Genomic DNA, 21,497 nt, shown 5'->3' with positions numbered 1-21,497 from the left:
GCCCTCAAGGATTAACTCATTGTTGTTAACGTAGCCTCACACTCTACAAGGCAGCACGAATGGAGGGAAGGAAGATAGCATGGCAGACAGAGACACACACCGTGTGTGTGAGAGAGATGCGCATTGCCCCTTTAAGTATGCTGACCCCACTCTAAGTACACTGCCTTTTTAAGTAGATCAGCAAGTTGAAATGGCAGCTGCTGCCACGAAGCTCCCTCCATCCCGAGCCCTGTCGTGTCCCGCCCCACCGCTCTATGGAAGATAGAGTAAACTGGATGCAGGAGCAGGGGGAAGGCGAACACCCTGACATTAGCCCTCTCTTCCCCCCCACCCTGCACAGCAAGCAGGAGGCTCCAGGGAGCAGCTCCAAGGCAGAGGGCAGGAGCAGCACATGGCAGCGGGGGGAGGGACAGCTGAACTGCCGGCAACTGGTAGCCTGCTGGGTGGCTGCCGCACAGGGAACTTAGGGGAGCAGGGAGCTGATGGGGGTTCCCATCCACCCTGGTTCCAAGCCCCCACCAGCTAGCTGCAATGGGCTGCTCTTCCTGCAAGCAGTGGACAAAGCAGGCGGCTGCCAAACAACGTTATAAGGGAGCATTGCACAACTTTAAATGAGCATGTTCCCTAACTGATCATCAGAACAACAAAACAACGTTAACTGAGACGACTTTAAGTGAGGAGTACAAAGAAACCCTTTGAAGCACACCTGCCAATATCTAGGTGCTGGTTAGTTGTATTTTCACCCAAATGCTTTGAATTTGTTCAAAAACAGAGAGAGAGGAATCAGCCATCGATTCCACCTAGTAGGAGCAGCTGCAGCAGCAGACAAAGCAGGGACTACTGCATGGGAGTGAGGGAGGGGGTAAAATGTGGCCCTAGCTGGGCCACCCCTTCCACAGCACCACCTGGACTCCAATGGGGACCTCTCCCTCACCAGGAGACCCCAGGGAAAAACTGCAGAGGAACGCTGCAAGGAACTAAAGCCCACAGGAGCAACTGCAAAAGCAGCCAAGGCAGGGACCTTCAGTCATGCAGAGAACTTTCCACAGTTTTGACTGAAATTTCTCTGCCATGTGCTGATTGCCTGTTTGCTCCAGCCCTCACATTTTCCCAGTCTCTTAACCTCAGTTTCACTCCATACCCGTCCCCCTCACCACCCTTCCCTTTTCTTTTTATGCAACTTATCCGCCCTTCCCAACTAACCCCGCTCTCCTGCCTGCTGCCAAAAAAAATGGAACAATTATGACAGTGCTTCCTCTGCTTGTGTTGTATGCTTTCCCCTAGCCTCTGTCTTGTCTATTTAGATTGTAAGATCACAGCAGGAACTGTTCGCTGTTCTGTCTTTGTGAAGTGCTAGCACAATGGGGCCTCACTCTCAATTGGTTCTTAGGCCCCATCATAATAAACATGCTGTTGTTTAACTACCATCAACTGCTAATGGAAAAGAATCTCCTTGCTAACATAGTTCCTTCTAATTAAGGAAGAATATTGCAGAAGAAGATTAATATTAACCCTAATGAGAGCTGTTCATAGCTAAACAAAGAGAAAGCAACAAGTAATAATAGGGCACAAGCTAAGAGACAACAGGAAGTGCTTATATTACAGGGTGAAAAACTAAAAGCCTGTGAGCGACTGCTCTGCTATTCAAGACTGATGGGAGCCCAAGTAAAGAAACAGGTACTTGGCTTGAGGCACTGACAAATGCAACAGCATGGGAAGGCCAAGCCCCAAGAAATGCGGGGATGCTAGCTGTGATCAGAAGGCGCACAGGGAGAATCCTAACTAACAAGTGTGGCAGGTATGAGAGATCAAAAAGGTTACAATACCTATCATGTTCTAAGTGCACATATAACATTTAACAACCCCACCCCACCCACAGAGACATGAAGCAGCAATGGTTGGAGAAGCTATTTAAAAAAAAAAACCTTGCAAAAAAATGGACATTGAGGGAGAGGCTTACATTTCAGCCATTTTGGTATCCTTCAGAATGTGGACATAAATAATGAGGGCTTGTTCATGCTTCCCCATACGACCCAACAGCAGGGCACGTTCTTCTAGGAGGCCTAGAGGGAAACATAAAGGAATAATCAGGCCTGCCACAGAAAAGGGAATATTCAAGCTCCACTACAACAACAGACCAAGGAACTGAATGGCATGGGGACAGGAGTGAAAAGCAGGAGAAAAATATAAATTATGGCATGAACAGAAGGTCAGAGACTACTAACTAGATGATCTATCGGTGGTGTCTGACCAGGTCAAATACTATCACTTTACTGGTTCCTGAACTATTTTTGCCAGTGCTCCCCCCCCACCACCTTTTTTATTGAACATGCTTGGGATTCTTAGCAATGTGCATAGGATGCTTCAAGGGCCATTATTGGTCTGGAGCAATCCAAGCTCATCTACAGGTTACAGTATAAATTTAAAAGAAGTCAATCAGCAGCTCGTCTTATCCCACCACAGACCCAGAGGGGAATCTCACTATACCCGTCACAAAGCCCAAACAGCCAACACTGGTGCATGCAACAATGATTGGCAACTACTGACCTAATAGTTCTTTTCCATTTCAGTTACTATAAACAGGAAGGCGAGCACAGAAAGATATTGTTGTGCAACATGAAACTAAACAGACCTCAAGCTGAAGGAAGCTAGAGCATGACTAGCACTCACCATCAAAGGGGAAATCACTGATGAGACGACTAGGTTCATAGCAGCTAGAAATCTCAAGAAAACAGAGCAGCTTTCTCCGATACTCCCCCAGGTCTCCTTCCTCCTCTCCAGCAGGCACTGGAATTTTATCTGTGAGGGAGAGAAAACTGTCAGAGTTAATTATCAGAGGGGTAGCCGTGTTAGTCTGAATCTGTAAAAAGTAACAAAGGGTCCTGTGGCACCTTTAAGACTAACAGAAGTATTGGGAGCATAAGCTTTCGTGGGTAAGAACCTCACTTCTTCAGATGCAAGGAGGGTGAGAAACCCTTGGTGTTCACACCTCAACTGTTAGCAGAGCATCTCACCCTCACTGATTGAACTAACCTCGTTATCGCCATACTGATTTATACCTGCCTCTGGAGATTTCCACAGGACCCTCTGTCAGAGTTAGTGTCATATGAGTTCTCCCATAGTAACATAAGGGAACAGGGAGACAGAGCATTTTTCACTAAACTATTTTGCAAGAAGTCAAATGTTGTTTACAATACTCCATGCACTGGGGACCATGTGGAATAAAAGATGCATGAATAACTCTTAGGGAGTTTCAGAGTAGCAGCCATGTTAGTCTGTATCTGCAAAAAGAATATATATGCCATCATGTGCCAGCAATGCCCCTCTGCCATGTACATTGGCCAAACTAGACAGTCTCTACGCAAAAGAATAAATGGACACAAATCTGACATCAGGAATCATAACATTAAAAAACCAGTAGGAGAAACCTTCAACCTCTCTGGTCACTCAGTAACAGACTTAAAGGTGGCAATTTTGAAACATAAAAGCTTCAAAAATAGATCCCAACAAGAAACTGCTGAGCTTGAATTAATATGCAAACTAGATACCATTAACTTGGGTTTGAATAGAAACTGGGACTGGCTGGGTCATTACACATATTGAATCTATTTCCCCATGTTAAGTATCCTCACACCTTCTTGTCAACTGTCTAAAATGGGCCATCTTGATTATCACTACAAAAGTTTTTTTTCCTCCTGCTGATAATAGCTCATCTTAATTAATTAGCCTCTTACAGTTGGTATGGCTACTTCCACCTTTTCATGTTCTCTGTAGGTATATATATTTCTTACTATATGTTCCATTCTATGCATCTGATGAAGTGGGCTGTAGCCCACGAAAGCTTATGCTCAAATAAATTTGTTAGTCTCTAAGGTGCCACAAGTACTCCTGTTCTTCTTAGGGAGTTGGAGGACTATGGTCTCCTTTTTTGGACCACTTGATAATGAAGCAGAAAGCCTCTCTTTCCCAAACCCCAGAATTCAGGAACGGGTAGTCTCAACTCCACACAACCATGAAAAGAAAAAAAAGTTTCTCATTGCTTCCTAGAATTTCCTTTAACACACGAAACTATAAGCTCCATGTAAGTTCACCACTATTGTACTCCCTTCATCCCATATTAGAAGCATGCTGTGCTCTTTTCCCTAGGAAGTGCACTAGCAAAGAGAACCTATAATTTAAATCATTAGTGACATGAATAATGGAGTGGACAGTTTGTTTATAAAATCTGTGGATGACACCAAGATGGGAGGGGTTGCAAGCATTTTGGAGGACAGGACTGGAATTCAGAAGGACCTGGATACATTGTAGAATTGGTCCCACACTTTAAGAATGATGTGGATAAATGGGAGAGAGTTCAGAGGAGAGCAACAAAAATGATAAAAGGTTTAGAAAACCTGACCTATGAGGAAAGCGTGTTTTGTCTTGAGAAAAGCAAACTGAGGGAGAGCCTGATAACAGTCATCAAGTATTTTAAGGTCTGTTATAAAGAGGATGATAACTGTTGTCCTGCCTTCAGTGGACACGGAGAAGTAGTAATGGGCTTAATCTGCAGCAAGGGAGATTTAGGCTAGATATTAGGAAAGCTTTTAGCTGTAAGAATAGTTAAGCACTGAAACAGGGATCAAAAAAAAAAAAAAAGGCGGTGGAATCCATCTTTGCAGGTTTTTAAAAACAGGTTAGACAAACACCTATCAGGGATGATCTAGGTATACATGATCCTGCCTCAGCAAAGAGGATGGACCAGATAACCAGTTGAGGTCCATTTCACCCCTACATTTCCAAGAGACTTCTAAGGCAACGTCTAGCCAGTGTGCTCTGCAGTCTCCCCGTCCTGTGTCACTGCCTGTTGCAAGGCAAGGCAGAGCATGGTTAGAAGTACCTGCAGGGAAGGAGCTGAGATATTCCTTCATTAATCCCTGCACCTTCTCACAGTACAGCTGGATCAGACAATTGTGGAATTCTGAGCCCGTCTCCTCCCAAACATGGATTATGTGTTCCTGTGAACATAAACACACAGTTCACAAGTTCATCAAAAAATGCTTCCTCTTCCTTCAGAAAGTGATTCAGTGCAGTCTATCAACAGTTCCACACTTTTCTCCATTGACCACCATTTAGGAATGTCAAAAATGGCTCTTGAGTCCCACTCGCTTTTCATCTCCTAACAACTGTATATTTTGTTTATTTCACCTCATGCTGAACTTAGTATTCTTCACAAAATTTCAGATTCAACACTCAAGAGCAGAAGCTTGATATAGACATGTTAAATTAGCAGCACTTTTTTCACTACCAGTTCTTACCAGGTAAGGGATGGCCAGGCTTTTAAAGCTTTCTATCAAGAAGTTGAGTACTTTGTCTCGTGGCAAGGATTCTACTTCAGGAAGGTCTTCTGTAAATATCTGCCAAACAAAATTTCTATTCAGAGACTGATTTTTAAAATGTAGAGTGTAATCTCATTCTTCTGAGGCATAAGGGTCAGAGGTATTGCAACACACAAGCCCTCAAATCAAATGTGGGAGCCCTCTGAAGAATGATAGCAGCAGATTCACCCACTTGGCACTGCCTTGTATCTGGAATGAGCAGCAACACTCTCCATTGCTACCCTACGTATCACATACATCGCCTATTAAAAAGTGCACTTAAGCTTGTGTTCTACCACCAGAAGCTGCAGCAGAGAAGGAATGAAAAACAAGAGCATAAGTTATAGTTGGTATTTAAATATACCATATGAAACTATGTGCAACCACAAAATATCATTAATAGTAACATTACATAGGGCCCTTATTGCTGGTTACAGCAAAAGCCCCCTGTGCAGAGGGAACTGCATGGATGTGAAGCTTTAGTTATAGTGAAACTATTTCCACATGCTCATCTTCAAGTAGAAGGCTATATAAGGAAACACGTAGGAATGCTCTATCTACCTCCTTCCATTACTAGAAAGATAATTTCTGCACTGAATGTAAGTGAAAAACTATACATTGCACTGGAGTTCAATGGTAATAATTGGACTCCAATCTCTACCCAGGCTTCTGAGGACATGGACAAACAACTGCTGCTATACCAATGGTATCAATAGCCAGATGAAAGATACATCTAATGTAGCAACTCTTACCTTCAAACCATCATCAGGAAAGTCTCTGAGCACCCACGTGGAATAGAGGAACACCAAGTGCAAGTTTTCTGTGCCTGGAACAAGAACCAAAGTAATAACACTCACCACTATATGAATTACCAGTTCCTGCACAAGCAGTGATTTGCATAGTGAAATATTTTCACAACCTGAGATGCTAGAAGTTTGATTTAAGAAAAAACAGAGCTTGAATTAGAGAGAGCAAATTCTGTGCTAAGGCCCCAGTTTGCTATTCAGCTAGCTCCCGCTTGAAAATCAAGTCAGCCAGATACTATGGTACCATTAGACTTATACAATCACAAGAAAAACAAGATCCAATGGCTGGAAACTGAAGTAACAAAATTTAGACAAATAAGATGCTCTTTTAAAATAAAACAGAGTAATTAACTATTGGAACAACTTGCCATGGGTTGTGGTAGATTCTTCATCACTGGAAATTTTAAAATTTTTCTAAAAAAATATTGTCTACTTTAAACAGGAATTATTTCATGGAAGTCCTAAGGCCTATGCTATATTAGACTAGATGGTCACAACGCTTCTGACCTTATAATCTCAGAGATGCCAACCTTGCTCTGAGTCTTAGGGATGTTTATGAAAAAAGTTAGGGAGGAATAGAGAAGTTGCTTGGACCTGTGCCAACTGCCAAAGTTGGGAAGCCAAATACAGACGGGAGTCTGGAGTAGCGCCTAAACGCATCTAATCCATATTAGAAGCACTTCTGTGCATATCAGAGTAATAACAGTATTCAAGATGAAGTGACATTTAGTAACAATAAACATCACTAGCCACAACCAGGTCAAACCATGATTTTGGTGATATCCTCACTAATTTTTAAATCACCCACATCAGTCATTTTGATTAACAGTAGTGGCTGGTGAACTTTGGGGCGAGTCACTGCAGCATACCAAAAACACACAACCACGCCTGCTTCCTCCCATGGCAATATCCCCCCCATCAAAGGTGCAACCAGAATTTTCTTGAGGGGCAACCCCCCCACCAGAGGCATGCACGTTTATATGAGGTTCCTTCCTTTGCATAGTCATGACCTCTTTCTCCCCCGTGCCTCCCTCCCAGAAACAGGGACCTCTGCCCCTACCTCCATCTGTGGCCAGAAGTTGCCTGGTTGCGTCCTTCCATCAAAACAGGCAGAAGGGGAATACTGGCCTTACAAAAGCTGCCCTCTTACTCCGCCTAGGGCCCTTCATTACCTTGGCCAGGCCAGGCCTGGACCTCCTTTCCAGGATGACCCTCCTGTCACGTACCCTCTCTTCCTCTGCCTTCTCTCCCACAGACTGTGCAGTAAGGGTCAGCCAGAAAACAAGCCATTGTCAGGGGGTTTGGGGAACAGATTCATTACCCAAGCCTCATGTTGCGTGTTGCACTTTAACGGCCCTATGTGGAATCCCCTGGCGCATTCTAGGTACCCAGAGCGCATTACCATAACCCAACAGCACCCTAACCCATTCAAAATTGCCATGGTTTGCTTTCTATCAGGCCCTTACTGCACCACAGGGGTGCTGGAGCAGAAAGCCCCTTGCAGCCATGGCACTACTTGCGGTGTTCATCTGAACGAGTGGTGGTGAGTGACTGATAACTATGTTATACATATAAAAATGTGTGTGTTTGCAAAATTCATAGATTTAAGCCAGAATTAGTAATTTTGTAACTACATGTACAAATTGGGAGGATTACAGAAAATATGGATGGTTGGCATCTCTGCAATTTATGAAAATTCACAAAAGAATCTAGGTAATGAGGGTTAGAGGCGTCCCTTTAAAAGAGAGATTCCCACTTACCCCCGGTCTGCACTCACCCAAATGCTGTAGATACTGCACTGTCCTTTCATGGCCCTTCAAAGGTGAGTTGGCTTTCTTTGATTGATCCACTAGCACCTGCAGAGCTTTTAGTAGAAGTAAGAGATCAATTCCATGGGGATTATCCTTAAATTTAGAAAGCAGCTTCCTGCATTCACTGAGAACTCGTGTTCCTGGGAGAGCAGGCCAACAAAGTGTGCTCCCCATTAGCTTAACCAATGCAGCAGAACAGGAAAAATGATTTTTACATGTCAACTTTTTGCTACACAAGCAGCTCTTGGCAAGGACATACTCAAGTATTCATCCCTGTTAATTGCCTAAAGTCAAATAATTATTTAATCAAGAGACTGCTACAATGGGTAGGCCATTCTGAAATACTGTTAGTTTAAGAATGGATAAACAGACTCTTGTCCGCAAGGGATGGGTTAAGATGTACAGCAGAAGTGTGCACTCCATTCACCCTTCTTCCTTCCTCACTTACCTTTTTCATGCAGCCCTTTCTTCTCATACAGTATTATCAGCTCACTGTACTTGTGTGCCTTCTTCAGTACATGCTCACTCTCTTCTATGTGGCAGTGATTGTTCTCCAGACGTAGCAACGGTGCTACCAGAGCTACATTTGTCTGCAAGCAAGGGAAGGGCATTTAGACATTTCAGATTCATGAACTGTATACTCAGGCTTATAGTGTCCAACACGATGATCAAGAACACAGGAAGGGGAGGAGATCCAGAAAAGAGAAAACATCCATTATGGCACAAGAAGTGGGATTTTAACATTTGAAAGCGAGTCCTCTACTCTGTCCATTTTACATGCAGTTTAACTTCGGTGTTCAGTGAGCAAGCAGATAGCCAGTGGCCTATATACCAGCACTTTTTTACTCACTATGGTGGAGGCCAGCTGTTGAGAAACATTAACTTCAGGTGTAATGGTCTCAGACAACTGTCTCCATCTAGTTAAGTACAGCAATAAGAGACAAGCATGCTTACAAATATGTAGGTATTTCTCTATACTTCAAAACAGAACATTGCTCTTTTTTAAGGAAAGGCAACCTTGCAAATCCAGGGAAGTAAACAGATATGCTTGCCAATTTCGGTGAAGCTGTCTGCTGCTAATGAAGAAATAAGATGAGATGAAATTAAGTTCCACAAAGCACCTTAGTCCATGAAGGACAGATGTTCACTTCAACAACCTCAAATGAAACTATTCCTTATCCTGTCATCCAATTTTCCCCACCCCAAACTTCTAATGGAGTTTACTTTTTATAGATTTTTATAGGCTCGCTGGGTTAGGCAGGGAACTCACATGTAGGTAACACTTGAGCAAGGTGGTGTCAATGATTTGGAGCAACTTCTTTTTGGATTTGATGGTGGGTGTTCCTTCCATGAGGGGTGAGGTGCTGGACTGGTGGTCTGAGTCATTTAACTTCTTTACCAGCTGACTTCTTTTCTGCAGAACATAGAATGAGATTTTAGAAGTATTTTATTCCGCCATCCCTCTAATACAATTCCAAAGGAAAACATAGGCCAACCTAAACCCTCTTAATTATAATGCATTACACACACCCAGCAACTGTCCCTCCACAAGTATCTCAATTTAGATTTAAGAGGTGTCCATCCATAAATCTGGGTGCATTTCAAAGATTTAATTACTAAAACCCATAAAATCGGAACTAGTGTCCAGAGCGCAAGTGTCCCCACAAACAAAGTTCTGCCACCACCCACTTCTGCTTGCTCTGCCAACCCTCTTGTCCGGGAAAAGCCTGGGCAAATAAACTTCATCTGCAGTGTAATCTATTGGTCAATATATTTGTTCTCTAGTGGTCAAAGAGGAAGGGCATTACAGAACGGATGATTACTTCCTGAAAATAGCTTGCCTCCAGTCCTTCCCAGTTTATGCCAGGGAACTTTTAGCTCGAGGGCCTCAACTAATTTCACCTTCCATATCACACCATGACAGGAGTAGTCCCCAATGTATACTAATTTTACACCACCACTTAATCTGAGAAGCCTACTGTTAATCTACATTAACCAAGTTTTATGAAAATTTAAGATTTGACATTTGTTTAAGAAAAAAAGCGCAAATGTCCAGCTCCTTTTGGTGGTGTCTTTCACCATCTACCCTTAATAGGCCAGCATGTCACAAACTAGTGAGAATAAATCTATGAATAGAAAAAGTAACATTTAGTCACTACTTTTAATTATTTAAGTCTAGAAAAGTAAACTATCAAAGTTTGTCAGCATTGTAAGTACCTTATAGAAACCAGCCAAATTCTCAGCTGGTATAGCGCCACTGATTGCACGCTAGCTGAAGTTCTGTTTTTTTATCTTTACCAAAATAGCTTGGCCCTATAAATCACAATGTAGTTAGGCTTTTTAGCTATCAACCCAAGTTATTGACAGTATGTTTAAAATTTACACTATGTACTAGGAACACCAATACTGCGGTCTGGGTCCTCTTCCAATTTTAATACACAATCTACAATTACATTAAACTGCTAAAATGCACTTCTGACCAGGCGTAAAATCATAAGAAACAGTCACTTACTGCAACTGTGGTTCTTCGAGAGGTGATGCAAATATGTATTCCATTTCAGCTCCAGTATATTAGGTGCGCACGCACACCTGAAAATTTTGCCTAGTAGTACCCATAGAGGGCAGCACTCACACTTTGTGGCCATAGGCATACACTCCCCCAACCCCCCAGCTATATGAGACAGCACTGCCCCAATTCCCCTCAGTTCCTTTGCACCAAGTATTCAGAGACTAGAGACCAATGCAGAGGGGATGGAGGGTGGGTTATGGAATACATGTCTGCATCATATATTGAAGAACTACAGTTACAGTAAGCGTTTCTTCTTTGAGTAGATACGTCTGAAATACCTCCTTGCCTGAGGAGGTTGTGAAGGCTAGGACTATAGCAGGGTTTAAAAGAGAACTAGATAAATTCATGGAGGTTAAGTCCATTAACGGCTATTGGCCAGGATGGGTAAGGAACGGTGTCCCTAGCCTCTGTTTGTCAGAGGGTGGAGATGTACGGCAGGAGAGAGATCACTTGATCATTACCTATTAGGTTCACTCCTTCTGGGGCACCTGGCATTGGCCACTGTCAGCAGGCAGGATACTAGGCTGGATGGACCTTTCGTCTGACCTAGTATGGCCATTCTTATACAGCTGTGTGTATTCAACTTAGCTGCCCCACAAGCAGTACCCACCCCCAGGAGGCGGGGCTCAGAGTCTACCTAAATAAGAATCACCCTACCAAAACTTGCATCCGTCCTGGAAGATGCAGTAATGGCATAAAGGTTCATAAATGTATGGACGAACATGTAATAGCCTGTAAATGTCCACTATTGAGACGTCATTGAGGAATGCTATTGACGTTCCTTGTGCTCTCATTGAACCAGCTCACATCTGCTGAGGAGGCACAGCTGAAGCTATTTAATGTGAAGCCTTGATACAGGATGTTATCCATTTAGAGATAATCTGAAGAGACTGCTTGCCCCTCCATACAATCTGAATATGACAAACAGGTAAGGGGAAGCACAAAATGGTTTATTCCTGTTCAGACAGAAGGCTAGACATCACCTGACATCCAATGTGTCAAGACGCTGCTCCTCCGGAGATGACCGCAGCTTAGGAAAGAAAAGAGGTAAATATACTACCTGATTCAAATGGAACTGACAAAATGTTGGATGTAGTCATAAAAAGTCACTTTGTCCTTAGAGAATTGTATATAAGTAGGCTCTACCATCAGAGCCTGCAACTCTCAAACTCTCCTTGCAGATGTTAATTGCTATCAGAAATCACAGCCTTCTGACACAAAAACAAAAGGCAAGATGCCAGGGGCTCAAATGGAGGTCTCATTAAAGCCACTAGGACCATTTTATGGTCCCATACAGGACCAAACTCACTGACTGGAAGATGGAGACGAAGCCTTATAAGAATCTTGCTATCATGGCATTGGAGAAGACTGATCTTCCCTGAGTGGAGGGATGAAATGCTGATATTGCTGCCTGAGGTACTCTCAACAAGCCAAGCACAATGCCTGAAGGTGCAGCGAGTACTCCAAGCTGGCTCCTATTCAGGACATTGTCAGTTGAATTTTGAGGGCTGACGAGCACACCAAAAACTGCTTCCATTTAGCTGAATAGGCCATTCTGGTAGAGGGCTTTCATCTATTGATTAGGACCTGTTCAACAGCTGCCAAATACCACACTTTCCCCTCATTCAGCAATGAAGCAGCCAAACCAGGCGATGCAGGGAGTTGATTACAGAATCACAGGACTGGAAGGGACCTGGAGAGGTCATCTAGTCCTGTCCCCTGCTCTCATAGCAGGACTAAGTATTATCTAGATCAGTGGTTCCCAAACTTGTTCCGCCGCTTGTGCAGGGAAAGCCCCTGGCGGGCCGGGCCAGTTTGTGTACTTGCCCCGTCCGCAGCTTCGGCTGATTGTGGCTCCCAGTGGCTGCGGTTCGCTGCTCCAGACCAATGGGAGCTGCTGGAAGCGGTGCGGGCCGAGGGACGTACTGGCTGCTGCTTCCAGCAGGATAGCTCAGTGATTTGAGCATTGGCCTGCTAAACCCAGGGTTGTGAGTTCAATCCTTGAGGGGCCATTTAGGGATCTGGGGCAAAAATCTGTCTGAGGATTAGTCCTGTTTGGAGCAGGGGGTTGGACTAGATGACCTTCTGAGGTCCCTTCCAATCTTGATATTCTATGAAAGATGAGGCCTCACCAATGCTGAATAGAGGGGAATGATCATGTCCCTTGATCTGCTGGCAATGCCCTTACTTATACAGCCCAAAATGCCATTAGCCTTCTTGGCAACAAGGGCACACTGTTGACTCATATCCAGCTTCTCATCCACTGTAATCCCCAGGTCCTTTTCTGCAGAACTGCTGCCTAGCCACTCGGTCCCTAGTCTGTAGCAGTGCATGTGATTCTTCCAGCCTAATCTCCATGAATTTATCTAGTTCTTTTTTGAACCCTGTTATAGTCTTGGCCTTCACAACATCCCCTGGTAAGGAGTTCCATGGGTTGACTGTGCTTCTTGTGAAGAAATACTTCCTTTTGTTTGTTTTAGAACTGCTGTTTATTAATTTCATTTGGTGACCCCTAGTTCGTGTGTTAACAGAAGGAGTAAATAACGCTTCCCTATTTATTTAACACTTCCTTTCTCCACATCAGTCATGATTTTATAGACCTCGATCATATCCCCCCTTAATAATCTCTTTTCCAAAATGAGAAGTCCTAGTCTTATTAATCTCTCCTCATACAGAAGCCATTTCATACTCCTAATCATTTTGTTGTCCTTTTCTGAATTTTTTCCAATTCCAATATACTGTATCTTTTTAGAGATGGAGCGAGCACATCTGGACACAGTATTCAAGATGTGGGCATACCATGGATTTATATAGAAGCAATAGGATATTTTCTCTCTTATTATCTATCCCCTTCTTAATGGATTCCCAACATTTTGCTAGCTTTTTTGACTGCTGCTGCACATTGAGTGGATGTTTTCAGAGAACTATCCACAATGACGCCAAGATCTCTTTGAGTGGTAACAGCTACTTTAGACCCCATCACTTTATATGTGTAGTTGGGGTTATGTTTTCCCATGTGCATTACTTTGCACTTAACATTTAATTTCATCTGCCATTTTGTTGCCAAGTCACCCAGTTTTGAGAGATCCTTTTGTAGCGATTCGCAGTCTGCCTGGGATTTAACGATCTTGAGTAGTTTTGTATCATCTGCAAATTTTTTCCCCCTCACTGTTTACCCCTTTTTCCAGATCATTTATGAATATGTTGAACAGGACTGATCACAGAATAGACCCCTGGGGGACACCACTATTTACCTCTCGCCATTCTGAAAACGGACCATTTATTCCCACCCTTTGTTTCCTATCTTTTAACCAGTTACCGATCCATAAGAGGACCTATCCTATGACAGTTTAAGTTAAGCCCATTGCTTCTTTCCCTATCCTTAGAGGTTAACAAGAACCATTTTTCTCCCTCCTCCTTGTAACAACCATTTATGTACTTGAAACTCTCCCCTCTCAGTCTTCTCTTCTCCAGACTAAAACCCAATTTTTTTTCAATCTTCCCTCATAGGTCATATTTTCTAGACCTTTAATCATTCTTGTTGCTCTTCTCGGGACTTTCTCCAATTTATCCACATCTTTCCGGAAATGTGGTGCCCAGAACTGGACACAATACTCCAGTTGAGACCGAATCAGCGTGGAGTAGAGCAGAAGAATTTCCTTCATGCCCTGCTTACAACACTCCTGCTAATACATCCCAGAATGATGTTTGCTTTTTTGGGGGGGGGGAGGGGGGGAGAAGAGGAGAGGGCAACAGTGTTACACTGTTGACTCATTTAGCTTGTGGTCTATTATGACCCCCAGATGCCTTTCTGCAGTATTCCTTCCTAGGCAGTCATTTCCCATTTTGTATGTGTGTAACTGATTGTTCCTTCCTAAGTGGAGTACTTTGCATGTCTTTATTGTACTATTTACTTCAGACCATTTCTCCAGTTCATTTTGCATTTTAGTCCTATCCTCAAAAGCACTTGCAACCCCTCCCAGCTTAGTATCATCTGCAAACTTTATAAGGGTACGCTGTATGCCTTTATCTAAATCACTGATAAAGATATTGAACAGAACCAGACCCAAAACTGATCCATGCCGGACCCCATTCATTATGCCCTTCCAGCTTGACTGTGAACCACTGATAATTGGTTGAAAACCATTCCCAGACAGTAGTTATGCACCCACCTTATAGAAGCGCCATCTAGATTGTATTTTCCTACTTTGTTTACGAGACGGTCATGAGAGACAGAATCAAAAGGCCTTAATAAAGTCAAGACATACCACGCCTACCGCTTCCTCCCTATCTACAAGGCTTGTTACCCTGTCAAAGAAAGCTATTTGGTTGGTAAGGTGTGACCATGATTCTGTCAGAGTAGGACGAGATGGAGGGGAAGGGGTATGGGAGGCTGAACTGACAGTGCAAGAAAGTTGGAGAACCAGCACTGCTTCGGCCACGCCGGAGCTATGAGAATGAGCTTGGCCAGGTCTGCCTTTAGCTTGAGGATAACCTCTGGGATGAGCAGGATCAGGGAAAGAGTACAAGAGAGACAACTGCCAGCTGAGATGGAAAGCAGACACGGAGCCCAGATTGAGGCTCTCTTCGAGAAAATAACAGATGTTTCCTTTCTCCCTCGTAGCAAAAAGATCAATTATCGAAATGCCCCAAGCTGCGAAGATAATCACTAAAGGCAAGTATCCTCCGGGTTATTTGTAACACAGGGAAGAATACCTGCTGAGATGGTATATCTCTATAATGGTCCAGAAAAGCATGGCATGCATTATAGATGGCCCGAAGCTCCAGCACATTGATAGGCAGTGGATTCCTGCTCCAACCTGAGACCTTGAACTTGCAGCAATCCCAGATGCACTCCCCAGCCCATCAGGGAGACACGAGTGACAACCGTTTTGTTGGTAAGGGCCAGACGAAGGGAATGCCCTGAAACACTCTTGGAAAGCGTCAAGCACTGCAATGAGTCCAGGACCAGTGGAGGGAGATGGACCAATCTGTCCAAGGAGTGAACAATCTGTCAGTAAGCTGTCCTGAGCTACTTTTGAAGGGGGAGAAGACACAACCTTGCAAACTGGACCACCTGTGTGCAAGCAGACACATAGCTCAAGAGCCTCAGGCACATCCAAACTGTCATGAAAGGCTGACATCGCAGACTGAGGAACAGGTGGCAAATCACCTGAAAGTGATCAGTCAGCAAAAATGCTCTGAAACTTATAGAGTCTATTAGGGTCCCAATTAACTCAATTTTCTGAGTGAGAACCAAAGATGACTTCCTGGCATTTAGGAGGAGACCAGACGGTCTAGCAAGCGCAGTGTAGTGTTGACAAAGGATTTCCTCTCTGGACTTGCCTCTCAGTAGCCAGTTATTCAAGTATGGGGAGGTGTGGATTCCTTTCCTCCTGAGGTATGCAGTCACCATAACCATGCATTTGGTAAAAATACCTGAAGAGAGAAGAGGCTGAAGGGAAACACCATATACTGAAAATGGAGCTCTGCTTCGACTAATCAAAGGAATTTTCTGTGGCTCGGTAGAATTGCCACAGGAAAGCAGGCATCCTGAAGGTCCTTAGCAGCAAACCAGTCATTCTGAGACAATGCGGGGAAGATAGTCGATAGTGACCATTGAGAACCTCATGTATCTGATATTTGTCAAGGCCACAAATGTCAAGAATGGGTCTTACCTCTCCCTTGGATCTGGGCACCAGAGAGTACTGGGAATAGAAGCCCTGACTCCAGTGTTCTAGCAGAACCCCCTTCACCGTTCCCAAAGCCAGTAGAGCATCTTGTGAGGGATCCCTGAAGAAGGGGTGGGGGGAAATGGAAGGAACTGGATGGCACAGCCCAATCTGATCGTGCTTAGGACCCAACTGTCGGTGGTGATCAAGCCCCAAGCATTGTGAAAGCAAGCCAGCTTGTCCCCAAATCAGGGGACAGGGAGAAGGGAGCGATGACTGGAACACTGCCCCGGACTAAGGAGTCAAAATGAGTGCTTGGGGGATGCCTGGGGAAGGCATATGGACTGGCCAAACCCCTGAGCCAAATGCCTCTTCCTCTGGGACCTATGCCACTTTCTGGGGTAACTCCACTGTCTTGGAGGAGGGAAAGGCTGACCAAGTGTATACGGCAGACAATACTGATGATGATGATGACTGAAGTGGTGCTTCTGCATTGACAGTGTGTACACCCTCACAGAACATAATGTAGCCCTACAATCCTTGAAGGAATGCAGAGTCATCCATTCAAAAAAAGCACTAGGCCACCAAAGGGCAATTCCTCTATGGCTTGTTGCACATCAGGAGTAGTGCCCAAATTCTGCAGCCACAACACCCTTCTCATGGTCACCGCTGAGGCCACTCTAGCCAAAGTAGCCACGACATTCAGCATAGACTTCAACAAAGTTTTAGCCACCAAGCATCCTTCAGTGATAAAGGCCCAAAATTCCTCTCTCAAGGCTTCGGGCAGCCGGCCTGCAACCTTAGACGCAGCCATCCAGTTTACAAAATCATATTTGGACAGCAATGACTGCTGATTAGCAACACACATCTGCAAGGAACAGAAGGTGTAAATCTTCCTAACCATCAGGTCCATTTGTTTAGAGGCCTTATCCCTGGGAGTAGACTTAAATCTGCCCTGCTGAGCTCTATCATTCACTGCAGTTACGACCAGGGAATTTCGGGCCAGACAAGAGTAAAAACCCTCAAATCCCTGCACCAGGATGAAATAGCACTTCTCCACGTGCTCCGCAGTAGGTGCTATCAAAGTCAGCATGCTTCAGAGAACATTAGCAGGCTCTCAGAGCAAATCATTAAGAGAGAGGGTGACTTTCCCAGGGGCAGACAGCTGCGGGATAGCCAACAGCTTATGGGTATTCGCCTGCAGGAACTCTGCTTGAATAGCTAGGAAGCAGCCACACATCACAAGAGGCCCTGGTAGGTCTTGAAATCCTCTGGTACTGAAGGAGAGGAAGAACTAGGCACCACGGAATTGTCCAGGGACGAAGATGAAGCAGTTAAACGTGCCCGAGATGGATCCAGCTCCAGGACTGACGGACCTGGACAACACTGGAGGCTTCGTGCCGGGAAGACTCCACCAGTGCCTGGGCCTGTCACAGGCACAGACCCGCCCAGTGATCTTGCTTTAGAACAAGATGAAGAGTTGGACCTCTGCAGTGTCCCAGATTGCATGGAGGCCACTGGTAGAGACAGGGTATTAGTAGCCAAAGCACAGCAAGCACCGTGCATGGGGATCGTTGGAGATTGCTCCTCTGCACAATGTTTAAATCCTGGTGAGATCACCACCAGAGAAATACTTAAACGAAAGCTAACACTAATTAACTATATACAACTAGAAAAGTCACTAAGAAACAGAGGTTGCAAGGTTGGAAGTCTGTGAGGTTCCTGACTCCGGCCAAAGGCAGTAAGAAGGAACTGAGACAAGTCCAGGTGGTACCACCCCCTCATATAGCCAGGGGAGGGACTATGACCATGAGGCACGAGCCCCATCACCACTCTACAGGTACTGATAGGCAAAATTCTCCGGCTCCGGTTTACTGTGCAAACATAAAACTAAGTGGAATACACTGTTGCATCTACTCAAAGATCTGAAAACCACTCTGTAAATTAATTCTATTGCAACTAAACTCATCAATTAATTCTCATCCCAGCACGTCTCCAAGTCCCAAGAAAACAGATGAGTTTTGCAGCATTAATTTGACTATCAGAATGCTCACTTAATAGCTCTCTTGTCCATTGCTTTAGTACTATGTTACACAAATATCGAACAATAATTTTCAGATACATTAAAACCATCTATTTTTGGCTCCCCAGAAAGATTCAATGTGTATTTTTTTAAAATGTTTACTGCCAACCTGTTCACTGTAATAAAGGGACAAATGTTCATATTTATTAAGATATCCAGAAAAGGGCCAATTTCCCATTTGAATGTTGTAAAGTTAAGAAAAAAGTGAAGGAAACCCTCAAAATAGCAAGGATGAATGGAGACATTTTTTAAAAAGCTAGAGGCATTAAACAGCTTTCCAATTTCTTAAAATCAATAGAGAAGTTTAATTATTATTCAGCAAAAATATAAGTAGAGACACAAGCTATCCATTCAGTCTATTATACAGAAGGCTTCAAGGGAGAGAACAGTATAGTAGTCCATGGGAACCAGTGAGAGGGAAAGCATAGCTACCAGATACATTTAGAGTATGCTCCAAATCCAGCACTGTATTCTTCTGACATCTCCCTGCTATGCAATGCCCCCTTACTGAAGTTACCAGGTCAGGGCTGGGCATCAGAAGCCAAATTCCCTAGAGGTACATATTAACAGCATTTACCTGAGTTAGATAGTCTATGAGTGCTAAGTGTGCTTTCTCCAGCTCAGCCCCAGAGAGCACAGGCAGAGGATTAGGATACTGCAACTGTTTCCTGTAATCAGTGGGCAGCAAGTCAGGATACAGACCCATCACATGAGTGGGATCTAAGCAAAAAAACAACCAGTATTTGTAAGTTTCATAGCATCTTGTTTTCCAAAATACCAGTATTATATAGCTTTCCGGTAATAAGTGCAGTTGATCATAGACAAACCCCCAACACTTAGTAGTTTCATCTTCCTGGTGCTTTACAAATAATTGTCTCTACACTATTAAATCACTAATCAAATATCCCCATTTTACACACAAGGAAATGGAAGCAGAAGTTAAGTGAGGCAAGGGGGAGACAGACAGAGCTGGAGCAGAACTTGTAAGTTCATGCCTTCCCCGATCCATGATAATCATTCTGTTGCTAGAGCTTAGTGCAGAATCCCAACACTAATAATGAGGTTCAATGGCAGGACTGTGAATTAATACTGCTGGTTGCAAAAGGCTCCTAAGAACAAGACACCATTATAATAAATCCAATGAGCTTCTGAACAGATTACAATGACAGATCTGACCAGCAGTTCCCTTTACTAATGAGTATCAGTTTCACACAGTTTACGAACTCTAAAGTTCATTACTTAGATTAGAATTTAGGACCCTCCTGGTTCCTGATCTGCTCCTCTGGTCCCAGGAGTAGATTTCAAAAGGTCCTAATGCCCAAAAGTGACTTAGGTGCCTAAGACTCACTGAAAGTCATGGCTTTAGCTGAAAGTTGACTATTCAGGAACTTTTGACATTCACTCCATTCGTATTCCATTCCATGAAATGTCCATCAGGCAGAAAAACAGGTAGGGGCTCACTGATTTTTAGCAGTGGCTGGTGCTCAGACCTCAGAGTGAAGGCACTGGCAAGTGTACAGGTGCCCCTTATACTTCTATTTCAACTTGTGACACTTTTTGTGGAGTAGTGTGGGGGGGGGTTTCAGCATTTAACCAACAAACTAATCTTTGGGCTGCACAAGACAACACTACTTGTTCTCAAACAAAATCAAGTTCAGCACCAATGTCAATTTCAGGTGAGATTTACTGTAGTCTCCCCTCACCCACATTCTTCAACCCCAGACTATACCAAGTTACCTGTACCAAGCTTGGCAAAAACCTGCATGGATTCATCGAAGCGCTTCTGGCAGAAGAGGTTAAAGGCATAAAGGTTCTTAATGTGATGAATCTGTTGTTGCTTTTCACTATCTGAATCATCTTTCATTTCCTACACAAATACAAACCCAGGAATAATAGGAAGAATTCTTGTGTTTAAATATAAAGAGAATGGAGAAGAAAAACACTGACAGTGTTGAGCCTGAAATTCACTGCAGAGAATGGGAAAATCCAGGATTGAAGAGGTGACCAAAAGCACCTAAACTTCTAAAAACAGACAGCTTGTCAAGGATGGGCAGCACTGGATAGCAGAGTAGAACCCGGAGACAGGAAGATGTTAAATGGCTAAAGGGTTAATCAGGAGGAACTAGAGAGTTTGTGTGAAGTGGACATCAAGGAGGTTAAGACCTCAGGGCTTGCAACAGTGCTTAGTGGCAGCAGTTACCAAACAAACTACAGAGACTGGCCCATGGTTCTATACCCCAGCACTACAAATAGTGTATTCCACCTACACCACTAAAGAAGACAACTTACCGCCAACTGCAGAGCCAATTCAAACTGCTTGTCTTGGAGAAGCTGCTGGATCTGGGTTGCTATGGAGACTGGAAGGAGACGCCAAACAAAATGATTGCTGGCCACATACACAATATTCGTACTATAATTGGAAGAGAAAAGGCAGGTTACCAAGATGTAATAGTGAGGCAGGAACTCTATCCCATATTTTGCAAGAACAGTCAATCCTGGTTAACACATGTATGACTTAACCAGATATACTGAAGTGGTGAGGTTACTCAAGTTCTCCTTTCCCCTGCTCAACATGGTGGTGAAGGCAAAACAGAAAGTGATTAAACCACCACTATGAATTCCTGAGGACACTCAGGGTATGTCTACACTGCAATTAGATACCTGCAGCTGGATTGCAAGAAACAACTTCAGAAAGGAACTAAAAGGAAGAGACCCTTATCTTGGGGTGCTCACCAAAGGCTTGCTTGTGTATATTTGGGGGTACAAAGGGACACCCAGGCACCCTTCACTGAGGAAGTAAAAGGACAGTGCTTTTGCTTCATGCAAAAGGAGTCTCAACCAGGCTTGGCTGAAAACACTGAAGAGAACTTTGAGTGAGAAATTTCTTTGGACAAAAGAGTAATTTGTTAGTTAAGATTAGTTTCTAGAAAGCATATTACAATTGTGTTTTATATGTAACCATTTGTTTCCAATATTATTACTCATTATTTACTTAAATCTCTAGTCACTGATATTATATATATTTATAATGAAAACAAGTTTAAGTGTAGAAGTTTAACTCAATGTGCTCCTCTTGAGTTAAATCTTAGAAGCTGGTGTTTGGGAATAGCAGACCGGTGAGTCTGAGTATTCAACCGATAAAGGCTGGACGCTGCAGGGAACACTGAGTATTTGGGGGTTGTTGTGTGCCTGTTGCTAC

The 21,497-nt window shown here is 43.7% G+C and overlaps 1 protein-coding gene across 11 annotated transcripts in view; it reads right to left on the bottom strand.

Moving 5' to 3' along the window:
• Nucleotides 1-21,497, bottom strand: part of VPS39 (VPS39 subunit of HOPS complex) — a 42,602-nt gene that overhangs the window by 7,078 nt on the left and 14,027 nt on the right. For all 11 annotated transcript variants that reach the window (XM_008169892.4, XM_065593045.1, XM_005284606.5 and 8 more), the window contains 11 exons: nucleotides 20,588-20,708; nucleotides 20,036-20,165; nucleotides 18,876-19,018; nucleotides 9,245-9,388; nucleotides 8,423-8,564; nucleotides 7,941-8,027; nucleotides 6,110-6,183; nucleotides 5,298-5,396; nucleotides 4,880-4,997; nucleotides 2,671-2,799; nucleotides 1,961-2,063 (listed from right to left, as the gene is read on the bottom strand). In XM_008169892.4, the coding sequence (XP_008168114.1) occupies nucleotides 1,961-2,063; nucleotides 2,671-2,799; nucleotides 4,880-4,997; nucleotides 5,298-5,396; nucleotides 6,110-6,183; nucleotides 7,941-8,027; nucleotides 8,423-8,564; nucleotides 9,245-9,388; nucleotides 18,876-19,018; nucleotides 20,036-20,165; nucleotides 20,588-20,708 (1,290 nt within the window). The remainder of the gene's footprint in view (nucleotides 1-1,960; nucleotides 2,064-2,670; nucleotides 2,800-4,879; nucleotides 4,998-5,297; nucleotides 5,397-6,109; nucleotides 6,184-7,940; nucleotides 8,028-8,422; nucleotides 8,565-9,244; nucleotides 9,389-18,875; nucleotides 19,019-20,035; nucleotides 20,166-20,587; nucleotides 20,709-21,497) is intronic.

Source organism: Chrysemys picta, chromosome 4 (assembly GCF_011386835.1).
Source record: "Chrysemys picta bellii isolate R12L10 chromosome 4, ASM1138683v2, whole genome shotgun sequence".
In the NCBI taxonomy this organism is placed as follows: Eukaryota; Metazoa; Chordata; order Testudines; family Emydidae; genus Chrysemys; species Chrysemys picta.
This window is presented reverse-complemented; position numbering and strand designations above follow the sequence as displayed.